A 13,603-nucleotide genomic window follows, 5' to 3' on the forward strand; every position below is an offset into this window, starting at 1 on the left:
GGAGCTGGAAGTGGTGCCGGTCATGCGTGCCACCCAGGCAGACACCGCACGGGTGGCGTCCGCGGTGGAGGCAATGGGTGCGACTGTGTCAGACTGGGGCTTTCCGTGCAGGCGTCGTCTGTGGCCCAGGACATGGCTGCCCTCTCACAGGAGGCCATGAGCCAGTGCCAGTGCCAGATGGCAGAGGCGCTCAACACCATGGCCCAATCTCAGCAGGCCATGGCCCAGTCTCAGCAGGCCATAGCCCAGTCTCAGCAGGCCATAGCCCAGTCTCTGCAGGCCATGGCCCAGTCTCTGCAGGCCATGGCCCAGTCTCTGCAGGCCATCGCTGAGGGCATCGGCGCCAGTGGCCATGTGCGAGCCGGCGTCCTGGGCTCCATGGCTGTAAACCTGCAGACCCCTGTCGATACCAGCACGGGCCTCCAGGACTGGCAGCGCCAGATGTCGGGGGGGCATCGGATGGCCAGTCCGTTTGCATCCCCCACCCATGTAGAGGCCTGGGGGCCATCGGGCACCCCGAGGGAGGAGGAGGTGGTGTGGTCCGTCCCGGCTCCCCCTGTAGGGGAGGTCCCGGAACACCGCGACACCTCGGACTCCCCCCCCCCCTTCCGTCCCAGGTGCATCGGGTGGGCAACGGGCAGGACAGGCTGGCAGCTCGCCATCCCAGTCGCCCGGGCCGCAGCCTGGCCCATCTAGGCCAGGACGCCCCAGGAAACGGCCGCCAAACGGATCCAGTGTCAGAGGGCAGGAATCACAGGAGTCCACCTCCAGTTCTGCTGTACCGTCTGGGGAACCACGTAGACATAGTCAAAGGGCCCGTAAGGCCAAACAATTAGACACTGAGTAAGTTGGCACGGGTGCAGGGCACAGATGAGTTTTAGGGGCTAGGGCACGTGCATGAACACGTTTGGTTATTAAAGTCAATGTTACACCTACAGAAGCTGCCTTTGTGCTCTGTCCAAAGCGTGCGGGGGTGTCATGTACGTTGAGCGCAAGTGTGTGTGTGAGGGGTGGTCTTACCTCAGCCCCAGTTGAGTCTGCCCCCCTCCCCCTGGGCCGCCATCAACATCCCCCCGGGCAGAGGACGGGACCGTGCGCTGCAGTGTCACGGCCGCATGCAGGGATGGTGCGGGTGGATGGCGGTACTGTGGCCATGGGTCAGACATAGTCCAACGATGTGGAGCCAGGAGCTCACCGCAGGGCGGGTTGTCATCATCCTCCATGGCCTGCAATAGACACGCGTCCACCCGCAATTGTGTGAGCCCGGCCGTTGTGCCGCAGGTGGATCGGCAATGGGGGGGGGTGGTGTGCATGCGGGTGGGGTGGGTGGGGTTGGGGAGGGGGGTGAGGGTGCTGGGTGGGTGGATGGGTGGGGGGGTGTGGGTGGTCGGCTGTTGCCATGGTGTGCGGTCTGTGGCCATACTACCCGATTCCCACGCCCATCTAGTCAGTGAAGCGGGCGGCTATCAGTCTGTCCCGTGCCCGCTGGTACTGCCGGTAATGGTGGACAGCCACCCGCCTGTGTCTAGCCCGTCTGCCCTGACCATTGCCCCCATACCCCTCATCTGGGGAGGACTGCGCCTCTTCCTGCTGCTCCTCCACTCCGCCCTCCTCTGCCTGTGGCACATCGCCCCTCTGTTGGGCTATGTTGTGCAGGACGCAGCACACCACAATGATGCAGCCGATCCTATCTGACCGATACTGGAGGGCGCCCCCAGAGAGGTCCAGGCACCTGAAACGCATCTTCAGCACGCCAAAGCACCTCTCTATCATTCCCCTTGTCGCTACATGGGCATCATTGTAGCGGTTCTCCGCCTCATTGCGTGGCCTCCGTACAGGCGTCATCAGCCACGATCGCAATGGATAGCCCCTGTCGCCCAGCAACCAGCCCCTCAGCCGGGGATGGCGTCCCTCATACATGCCGGGGATGGATGACCGCGACAACACGTATGAGTCGTGTACACTGCCTGGGTAACGGGCGCAGACTTGCAGGATCATCATGCGGTGGTCGCAGACCACCTGTATGTTCATCGAATAGGTCCCCTTCCTATTGGTGAACACGGCCCTGTTATCTGCAGGTGGCCGCACGGCGACGTGCATCCCATCGATCGCGCCCTGGACCATGGGGAACCCGGCCACGGCAGAGAAGCCCACGGCCCGGGCATCTTGGCTGGCCCGGTCCACAGGGAAGCGGATGTAGCGGTGCGCCATGGCATATAGGGCATCTGTCACTGCCCGGATGCACCGATGCACCGATGTCTGCGATATGCCGGACAGGTCCCCACTCGGTGCCTGGAGGCATGCCAGGTGGCATGGACCGCATGGGTCCAACTGTTGGAGGCTGGCACCTGGCCAGGTGGACCAACTCACTTGCCCCCCCCCCCCCATCCTCCTCCCCGGCACGGACCACCCATCCCCTTCCCCGGCACAGGCCCCCCCCCATCCCCCTCCCCGGCACGGACCCCCCCAACCTCCTCCCCGGCACGGACCCCCCCCCCAATCCCCCTCCCCGGCACGGACCCCCCATCCTCCTCCCCGGCATGGACCCCCCATCCCCCTCCCCGGCACGGGCCCTCCCCCATCCCCCTCCCCGGCACGGACCCCCCCCAACCTCCTCCCCGGCACGGACACCCCCCCCCCCCATCCCCCTCCCTGGCACGGACCCCCCATCCTCCTCCCCGGCACGGGCCTCCCATCCCCCTCCCCGGCACGGCCCCCCCCCCATCCCCCTCCCCGGCACGGACCCCCCATCCTCCTCCCCGGCACGGACACCCCCCCATCCTCCTCCCCAGCACGGACCCCCCCCATCCCCCTCCCCGGCACGGACCCCCCTCCCCGGCATGGGCCCCCCCATCCCCCTCCCCGGCACGGACCCCCCCCCCTCCTCCCCGGCATGGACCCCCCTCCCGGCACTCCCCCGGAGCCCAGCCCACTCTAACCACTCCCCCCCGCCGCACACACACACACACAACCCGAGACACACCTTTCCCCACACATTCAGACTGCGGCCACGCCATCGCCTGCCCAGCGGCCAACTCCCCAGGCCGTCACTCACCTCCACGCTAGTCGGCGTGAACCTGGAGCACAGGTTCACGCCGATGAAAAGGAAGTTTGATTTACGTCGACGTGAACGGTCATCACGTCGACGGGACTTCAGCCCATCCGGAAGGGAGAATATCGGCAGGCCCAAAATCGGCTGCCTTGCACAGACCCGTGCCATTCTCCGACGTCAGCGGCACCATTAACGCCCCACCGACTTTCCTCCCTTCGGAGACTTCGGCAACCGGCGGGGGCGGGATTCACGGCGGCCAACGGCCATTCTCCGACCCGTTGGGGGGTCGGAGAATGACGCTCATGATCTTGCTTACTGGAAGCCAGTCATGAACCTGAAGGCACGTGTTTATTGTTTACTGTCGACGTAACCTCAAAAGTCCAATTTAAATTGATGAACATGTGTCTTAAGGAGTATACACAACATGGTAATGTATTAAAATGCTGCTTCCCATCTGAAAATGTCCCTTTGATCCACCACCAACTTTCATTCCATCTTCTGGCAGCTGACATTTCACCACCCGCATTATTAAGTGCCTCCCGCCCACTTCAATTCCTGCTCCCGGGAGCCTTAATAGATTCCGCCCCTAGTTCCTGTTGTGATGTTTTTAATCACAGTTTTCTACCTTTTTCCCAATGTAAATTTCTATGTCCAAAAGCTTCCTGTGCAAACTTGTTATGCTGTAATGGGGCTCTCCAGCTAGTGGCAGTATTACCATGTGCCAGTTTTCTGTCTCCCAGCTTGAAACCCTGTGGTGCAATCCACTCCCATTTTCATGTTTCTCAAATGATCACATGTTGCTATCTTTATCAAAAATACAAATTGCAATATACAAGAATAAGGACTTAATGCATTATTTAAAAATCGGGACTGAATTATATCTGCACATCATGGTCCAATTATCTATACCTTCCAATACAGCTTTATCTGGAAGTTATATTTATAGACAATAGACAATAGAACATTACAGCGCAGTACAGGGCCTTCGGCCCTCGATGTTGCGCCGACCTGTGAAACCAATCTAAAGCCTATCTACACTATTCCATTATCATCCATGCTATTCCATTATCATCCTTTATCATCATTTAGTCCTGTCTCTATGTGCAATATGAAGAAAATTTACTACCGGTAAGTGGATAACACTTAGGTTACAGTGTTACCCACTTTTAAGAACAATAGCAGGAATATTGCGCCGGATTCTCCGTCGGCGGGATCCTCCGTCTCGTTGGCAGCGTACTCACGCCTGCGGATTTCCTGACGGCGTGAGGTGGTCACAATGGGAAACCCTATTGGCCGGCTGCCAGGACTGAGGATCCCGCTGTTGGCGGGGGCGTGCCGCACCAGAAAACGGGTTAGGCGGGAGGGAGAATCCCGTCCATTAACTCACATCTTCACATGCCCGGTCCTACATTTAAGGTTGATACAGCTCTACTTTAGGTGTAGCTCATTTTCCATTACAATTCCGACAGACACGCTGACACATTTTCTCTTTGTGAAATCAGAAAAATCGGATTGAACTGCTCTAGGTTCAATAAGCAAGGTTATCAGTGCACAGTCTGCTTTGTCTGAGTGATATAGCTTCATTTTAACAGAGCTTTTAATTTTAAGCATCGATTATTAAATATTGTAAATCACAGTATTTTCTCAATTTACCTGTATATGTCACGGGCCATTCCAAAATCTCCAATCTTAGCCACTCTTCCTGTACCTTTGAAAGTAAGCAGGCAATTCCTTGCAGCTATATCCCTGTCAATAAATAGAACACGGAGATATAAATTTCCCCCTAATTTTTCTCCCACTTCCGCACCTCTTTTCCTGAAGGAGTTGATGCATACTGAACAAGGGTTTCATTGTCCCAGCGACCGTCTCTCACTGCTAACCTGCTTCCTGCATGTTTCTTCATCGTGTGCGTTGATAAGTGATTTGACTTAGAGAGCAACACAGACAAGCTTGACCCTGTCCTCACTTGGTATCCACACTTTCTGTCCGGATCAGTACTGGATACTAATTTGTTGCAGGAGTCTGGGCTGAGGTTTTGCCCACTAACCCAAGGGTGCCAAGGTCAAACTGGCATCTTGCCCGAGATCCCCTAGATCAGTACAGATCAGAGATTTCAACCAGACTTTCTAATTTGCATGTTTAATAATACAGCAGTCAGCGTCTTCACAATCGTGGCATGGCGAGAGTGAAATATAAATTTGATCCATACACAGCGGATACTAAGTACCAATGTTGGGTTAGTAATGGTCAACAAAAGGCTGAAGGTGGTTTAAATCTAAGAATTCCTACTTGTAGGTGAACATAAAAGTATGTTTGTGACAGATTGCTCAACTTGTCTGAGTGAAAGCTGGCGGAGTGGAGTATAAGCAAAATGTGTAGTATATATTTATATATGTGTATATGTAACATATGTTCAAGTCCAAATGAGACCAGAGTCTGTCCAATTATGGTCTAACTGAGTATAACATGATAAAATTAAGAGGGGCAGCGAGTTGGACTCACTTAACTGGGAAGAAAATCGACACAGGTGCTGCTTTGAAGAGGGGAGCAGCACAAGTGACTCACTTGGGGAGAGGCATGGTATTATGGACTGTGATGTAAGGGACAAATGCAATGAGAGGGTCAGCTTTGAGGAACCACTCAGTAAGAGGAGTAGAATCAGAGTGTACCTAGTCAGGGAAGCACCAACAAGGAGTCACTCTGGAAGAGATGAACCATTGGGTACCTTATATTAGTAAGTAATACAGGCAACTCCATGTAAATTAACAATTCAATGTGGTGAATGTTTACTGTATAGGATGGTATTACATTTTTATGTATTTCTCTTTCTGCTTTTACCACATGTCCACCACAGGTCTCAAAGCATTTTTTTCTTGCCTGCTCTCATCAAAGGGACAAAAAAAAACATTTATTAAAAAAATCAAAGGGACAAAAATTGTCAAAAAAGAAAATGTGGCCTGACTGAGGAAGTTACATTCCAAAGGCAATTATATGTTTTCATATAAGTTAGGATATGTTCTCATGTGCGTAGGAATTTTGAAGTACAGATTGAAAATCCCTTATCCGAAATGCTTGGGGCCGAGTGTGCATCAGATTTTGGAATGTTTTGGATTTTAGAAGAGACCGCGTATGCGTTGGGAATTGCGCATGTGTGGCGCGCAGTGGGAACTGCACATGTGAGGTGCACATTGGAAACTGCGTATGTGCAGAACATTAGGAACTGCGCATGTGCGGCACGCGATGGGAATTGTGCATGTACAGAATGTGTTGGAACTGCACATGTGCAGCACGCATTGGGAACTGCGCATGTAAGGAACCTTGGGAACTGCGCATGTGAGGCATGTGTGGGAACTGCGCATGTGCGGTGCGCATTGGGAACTGTGCATGTGCAGCGCCTGTTGGTAATTGCACATGTGTGCTGCCTGTTGGGAACTGTGCATGTATGGCGCGCATTGGGAACTGTGCATGTGTGGCACCCATTGAGAACTGTCCATGTGCAGTGCACGTTGGTAACTGTGCATGTGTGGCACCCGTTGGGAACTGCGCATTTGTGGTGCACGTTGGGAACTGCGCATGTGCGGTGCGCGTTGAGAACTGTCCATGTGCGGCGCACATTGGGAACTGCGCATGTGCGGTGCGTATCGCCTGGGAGCCTTGTGGGATTTCCCACTCGTGACGTCACGTTGATGCTTGAAAAAAGTGCTGCGCATTTCACAATTTTTTGGTTTTCCGAATTTCGGATACGGGATGTTCAACCTGTATTTCAATAACATGTTTGGATTACAAATTTAAATTTATTTGAAAATTGACGTACTGCACTTATTGAATCTTCTGTGAAGAAATCTGTGTGAAATACAGGTTCATGTGACTAACAGCAATTCGCTGCTGAGAGGTAAATGATTCTCTATAACTGCAAATCCACCTGATGATTCTTCCCATGTGAAAGATAACAGATTTCCATTATTGGTTTTAAACTGCTGTTATTACATTGGCCAAACAATAAAACATAACATTTTAAATTTAAGTGACTATCTGGTTTGATTTTAAATCATAAGACAAGAGGCCAGATTTCAGTTTATCTGCATCATGAACTTTCCAAGTAGCCATTTGGGTTCCATGATCAGTTGATGTTCATCACTGATAACAACCCTTCAGTGGTTGCTGGAGACTGGACAAGTGTTACCTAGTAGCCGGACTTTTGCTTTCTAAAGCAACTTACTTGTCAAATTGAGGTAATTTCCATTAGTTGAAAATTAACCCAGCAGTAATCCACGTTTGCTAAAACGAGCTTACTTTAGCGATTGTCAAATCATTTCAAAAAAGAACATGCAATAATGGGGGGGAAGAGCACATTCTTTACTATATAAGAACTAGGAGCAGGAATAGGCAATTCGGCCCCTCAAGCCCATTCAAGAGGATCACGGCTGATCTCATCTCAGCCTCAACTCCACTTTCCTGTCAGTTCTCCATAACCATGCAACCCAGTCCTAATTAAAGATCTGGCTATCTCCTCCGATGCAATTGTATCTATTAGGTGTAAGGGGGCCGGTTCAGCTCAGTTGGCTAGACAGCTGCTTTTGTGATGCAGAGCAGGGCCAGCAGCGCGGGTTCAATTCCCCTACCAGCTGAGGTTATTCATGAAGGCCCCGCCTTCTCAACCTTGCCCCTCGCCTGAGGTGTGGTGACCCTCAGGTTAGATCATCAACAGCCAGCTCTCCCCCTCAAAGGGGAAAGCAGCCTATGGTCACCTGGGACTATGGTGACTTTACTTACTTATTTTACTTATCCATTAGGTCTTATGGTGCTGTGGGTAGTGTCCATGCCTCTGAGCCAGAAGCTACAGGTTCCACTCACACCCCAGGACCTATGGTGTTCACAACATGGCCAAACAGCTCGAGTATGTCAACCTGCAAATCCTTCCAAACACGCCTATGGCTGACGGTAAGAGCGGGAGAGAGTCCTGGTCAGCCACATCTGATGTGGAGTGACGTCCCTCAAGTTCAGGATTCCCTTAAGGTTAACATGCAGGTTCAGTTGGTCGTTAAGAAGGCAAATGCAATGTTAGCATTCATGCCGAGAGGGCTAGAATACAAGGGCAGGGATGTGAGAGGCTGTAAAAGGCTCTGATCAGACCCCATTTGGAATATTGCGAACAGTTTTGAGACCCGTATCTAAGGAAGGATGTGCTGGCCTTGGAGAGGGTCCAGAGGAGATTCACAAAAATGATCCCTGGAATGAAGGACTTGTCATATGAGGAGCGGTTGAGGACTCTGGGACTGTACTCGATGGAGTTTAGAAGGATGAGGGAGGGATCTCATTGAAATTTACAGAATACTGAGAGGTCTAGGTAGAGTGAATGTGGAGAGAATGTTTCCACTAGTAGGAGAAACTAGAACCCAAGGGCACAGCCTCAGACTGAAGGGGCAATCCTTCAAAAGAGAGACGAGGAGCAATTTCTTCAACCGAGGGTGGTGAATCTGTGGAACTCATTGCCACAGAAGGCTGTGGAGGCCAAATCACTGAGTGTCTTTAAGTCAGAGATAGATAGGATCTTGATTAATAAGGGGATCAGGGGTTATGGGGAGAAGATAGGAGAATGGGGATGAGAAACATATCAGCAATGATCAAATGGCAGAGCAGATTCGATGGGCCGAATGGTCTAATTCTGCTCTATGTCTTACGGTCTTACAAGCCCCTGGTGAAGGGCTAGTGACTTGTTCCAGGAATTTGGATGAAAGTCTGTCTTAGTGCACCACTTGGTGTGAGAAGGAAATTGGAATACTTCCATTAAAGAGATTTCCATTCCAAAAGTGCTCGCCTGATTTTACCCCAGTATAGAAGTGAAAGTGGTGATACTAAATCCTTTTCATTTCATGTTCAATACCAGCAAATAGCAACAACATCAGGTCTTATGTTAAAAAAAAAGACCCAGGATAAAGATTCAAAAGGGAGCCATTTGATACCTACCAGACATGCCACTTGCAAAGCTTGTGTCCACTTACCGATGGATGAAGTGATTCTCCTCCAGATACTGACACCCGCGAGCAATGTCACGAGCCACATTCAGTAAGTCCAGCATGTTGAGAGTTGACGGTTGACCCTGAAATATTACAAAAACAGCTGTAACAGAGTAATGTGAAAGTCAGGAATTCTGCTGCTGATGAGACTGACGTAAAAACAGGGGGTGGGGTTAAATAAATTACACTTATCGTCTTGTCCCTATCCCAATCCTCTCCAATGAAGCTGGCCTTGTGAGGAATTGGGGGAGGAGTTTCCCTTCACAAAGACTCCAGAAATACTAATATTAAGGTCAAGACTTGTGGGTCCAGACTAATTTCCAGCCCTTCCAAGTCAGTCCTGATAGAATTGTGATGGGAATGTGACAGAAAGGCTGAGATCTTTCTTCCCAATCTATCCAATAAGCATTTATAGCATTCAATTTGCATAGGACACGAGAGGTTCTGCTCACACCATTCCAACTGCCGTGAAAATATGTTACTCCTCTTGCTATAAACTGAATCATCAGTTCGTGGAGTTAGGGACTAACAGATTCAAAAGTGCCTTCCTGGATCAAGCAGGTCAATCATTTAAATGCCGAGGAGAGGCAGTGGCGTTACTGGCCTAGTATTCCAGAGACCCAGGGCAATGCTCTGGGGACCAGGGTTCAAATCCCACCATGACAGATGGTGAAATTAGAATCCACTAAAAAAAACTGGAATTCAAAGCCTAATGATGGCCATAAAACCATTTTGGATTGTTGTAAAAACCCATCTGGTACACTCATGTTCTTTAGGGAAGGAAATCTGTTGCCCCTGCCTTATAATCCAGATTCACACCAAAATGCACTCAGGGAAGGGCGATGGCAATAAATGCTGGTACATAAACATAAGGAAAGCCATGAAAAGAATACAATAGTTTAAACCCTTTTAATTTTCCTTACAAACTGCTTGGTCCTCAAGAGCTTTTGTGCTATTTGGAAAATTATGGGCGGGATTCTCCGTCTGCCGACGCCGAAATCGCATTCGGCGATCGGGCGGAGAATCCCTTTTGATGCTGAAATCGTGGGTAGCGCCTGTTTTCTGATGCTCCGCCTCCTCCAAAACGGTGTCATCGGTGAGTCCGCCGCACGCCGTTGGGACGGCCTCAGGACGCCACCCGAAGGCCCTCCCCCGATGCTCTACCCCCAACGGGCCGACTTCCTGATGGCGTGGATCACTTGTTCTCTCAGCTTTCGTCAACTTCCCGTGGGCGGCTGTGGACTGTGTCCAGCGCCACCACAGCCTTCGGGGGGGGGGGGGGGGGGGCGTTCTGCTGGCCGGGTGGGCTTTGGCAGGGACTGGTGGGGGATGGTCCAGGGGTGGCAAGGGGAGTTACACGGGGGCACTATCTTGGAGGCCGGGTTCGCTAATGGTCGGCGCCATGTTGTATGGTGCGACTGCTGCAGGTCGTCGCCGTGCACATGTGCAGCCATGGACCCGCCAAATCTCTGGCTGTTTCTGTCGGGAACCCCGGGGGTTTTAGTGGTGCGGCTGCTAGCCCCCCACCAGGTTGGAGCATCGGTATGGGGATACCGCCGACTTTTCCATCGTAAGATCAGACTCGTTCTCCGAATGTAGCCTCAAAATCGGAGAATCCAGCCCTTAATATCTCTTCCTCTCTCCAGCACCATTAATGGCACCAAAGGGTTTTCCAATGGGTATCTCCTTCTCGGGGGCATTTGGAAGAGGAGGATCAATAAAGAGTGCCAGGCTATATGAGGAGTCCTCAGTGCACACCTGCATCTGCAGACAGAACTTAACAGATTTTGCTATTAATAAATGGGGTGTCTCCTCTTCCCGAAGGAGGTTTAAGTGCTGGCCAGCTGTCATGAATACAAGATGTGAAATCCTGATTAATCACAAAATTGATGCTTTCCAATAAATAACCAAATCACTTTCAATGCTGCTTCAAGAAAGAAGGCAAGCCAGAGTGAGCACCATCCAGTAAATGATGATTGGTTGCACTGTCAAGATGCCATCAACCATATCTGCAGGCCCGGGCAGACCAAGCTGGCAATGATCACAAGATGCTTCAGGTCATTCGAGAGCCAAACAAAGCATTGTGCCATATGCTGTAAGGACACAGAGTTACTGAACAGCATAAGGACAGCACGTCATTAGCATCATCAGGGACTGGAATTTATGTAGCCTCTTTAACTCAGAAACATTTTTCAAATAGCAACAAAGTGGTGTCATCAAAAACAAGTTGCAAAGCCAAAGGAGGAGATTTTCAGCGGGGTATTCAAAAGCTTGGACAAAGAGGTGGATTTTAAAGATTTTCTTGAAGGAACGTTGAGAAGTGGAGGACCAGAGAATTTTAGGGATGGTAGTCCAGACTGAGGAACCTAGGCACAGTAGCCAATCGTGGGATATAAAGAGAGAGGGACACACGCAAGGGCAGAGTCAGAGGTTTGAAATCTAACCCCATCTTCTTTCAGATGTGATGTAACAATGACATTTTGAGGTGCTGCAGTGATGTAGCGCAAGAGGCTTGCGTGGGTTATCAGTATCGCCACAAGCTTGTGCATAGTTTATAACTGCCGCTGGTGTCTGACGTCAAACTGTACTATTATCTCAATATTTTCAGAAGCAGATTTAATTTTTACAAGACGTTTGATTACGTTTTTGTGGTCAAGTTACCACAATTAGTCATTTGGAATTAAATTCAACCTCACTTGCATCTGCAAATCTAAGCCAAAAGGTCTACATCTGAAGAACTAACAATTTATTTCCTCTTTTCTGATGCTGCCAGACCTGCTAAGATTCTGTGCTTAGCCAAGCCGATCTCAAGCTGATTAGCCTTCATCTAAGCTTCATCTATGGGTGTCTTTAACACGTGCAAGCAAATCCTGAACAGACGTACGTCATTTTACCTAAATTCTGTTAATACCAATCCATGAGTGATTTCTAATTATTTCTCTTGCCTCTTCTAAAAAATGAAAAGAATTTCCATTTGCATGTCCTTGGGACATCCCAAAGTGCTTCAAACACAATGGTCTACATATTTACCTCTCAGTGCTCAGAGAGGAAAGTGGAGATGAATTTCCATTGAAATGCTCTCACTCTTTATGGTGACTTTAGCAAAAGGGCCTCTAAACTCCTTAAAATGTACAACTGCAAATTTTTCGATGTGCCACAGCAGGTTTACTGGAATGAGTAGAAGAACCTCAATGAAAATTTGTCTTCGCAACCTTCAGTGACATTAGCGGACATTTTTAGAACTGCATTTGTTTTGTGAGAATATTTATTTATCTTTAGTTTTCTTTCTTGTTTTCTAAAAGGTTACTCTCGCCGAAGTTGTTTTGCCTCAGGTTCTTCAGGCATCTTGCCCAAGTGGTCATTCTCAAGTGCTTTGATAATAGGGAGCATAATCCTCAGTTTTCCCTCATGTCTTGGTGACCAGACTTGAGGACAAGGGGCCTGAAATTCCCTGAGGATTCGTCCAGACCTCATTGCAACTTGGTGGAATACTGGGGAAATGACTATTGTTAGCAATTCTCTTAATGTTCCGCTAGTCTCCTGATGGATGGATGGTAGCAGACACTGAACCCCCATGAAATTTCGCAGCCAAGTTTCGAGTTGACCAGGGCATCATACAGTTTCAATATAGCATCTCCCGGTTTATGCTCAAAGAACCTAGCAATGTCATGAGGCATTCTGTTTGCTTCATCTACTGCCTCTCAATACCAATTGACATGAAGTGTCAAATTTATCATCACTCCCAGATTGTCCTTTAACAATTTGTCTTCCACAGTGAATATAGGATATCCATCTTTGCTGCCAATTTGTAGTGCCTTGGTCTTATTTGCACCAATTTGAATTGCCACAGATTTGTCCAATTTCAGATATGACTTTATTTGTTGGTCCTCTGGCTTCTGTCTCCATCTTGACAGCTGCCAACCTCCTCATTTTGGTATCATTCCCAAACTCTAACCATTTTGCATTCGGTATCTGTATCTTAAGTCAGTAATATGGATTATCAACAGATGAGCTCCAGTAGTAAACACTGTGGCACTCCACTTCAATACTTCAGCACGGTAACACTCACCCACCAAATACAATCCTTTCTTTCAGTCACTTCGCTATTCAAAATCTGGTTTTAATTTGAATTCCCACCTTTTGCGGATACTCAATGGGACGATATTTTGCCAACAGTGGCCAATTAAGAGCGGCGGGGGTCAAGAGGGTGGGCAGACAGGATGGATGAAGAGGGTGGGGAAGAGGGGGAGGTGGAGGAGAGAGAATGATGTGGGGAGAGGGGAAGAGGAGGGGTGGAGAAAAGAGGGGGGGGATGGGGAAAGGGGAAGCGGAGCGGTGGGGTGGAGCAGAGGGGGCGAGGAGGCTGCCAACCCCATGGAGGTGGCCTTTGAATGCCCCGGGGGCTCTCTGCTCCAAAGTGTGGGCCACCAGCAGCAAAGGCTGCACTTGCGGCCCCATCACTGACGTTGGAGGATATTCCCCTCCGATTGGAGGAACGTTCCTGGTTGCCCGCTTTGATCTCCTACTTTAAATT

The 13,603-nt window shown here is 50.0% G+C and overlaps 1 protein-coding gene across 1 annotated transcript in view; it reads right to left on the bottom strand.

Moving 5' to 3' along the window:
* Positions 1-13,603, bottom strand: part of LOC140426516 (ALK tyrosine kinase receptor-like) — a 1,637,280-nt gene that overhangs the window by 20,366 nt on the left and 1,603,311 nt on the right. Inside the window, exons 24-25 of the mRNA XM_072511388.1 lie at positions 9,055-9,152; positions 4,706-4,798 (exon numbers count right to left, since the gene is read on the bottom strand). Coding sequence (XP_072367489.1) covers positions 4,706-4,798; positions 9,055-9,152 — 191 coding nt within the window. The remainder of the gene's footprint in view (positions 1-4,705; positions 4,799-9,054; positions 9,153-13,603) is intronic.

The sequence above is a fragment of the Scyliorhinus torazame genome, chromosome 1 (genome assembly GCF_047496885.1).
Source record: "Scyliorhinus torazame isolate Kashiwa2021f chromosome 1, sScyTor2.1, whole genome shotgun sequence".
Lineage (NCBI taxonomy): Eukaryota > Metazoa > Chordata > Chondrichthyes > Carcharhiniformes > Scyliorhinidae > Scyliorhinus > Scyliorhinus torazame.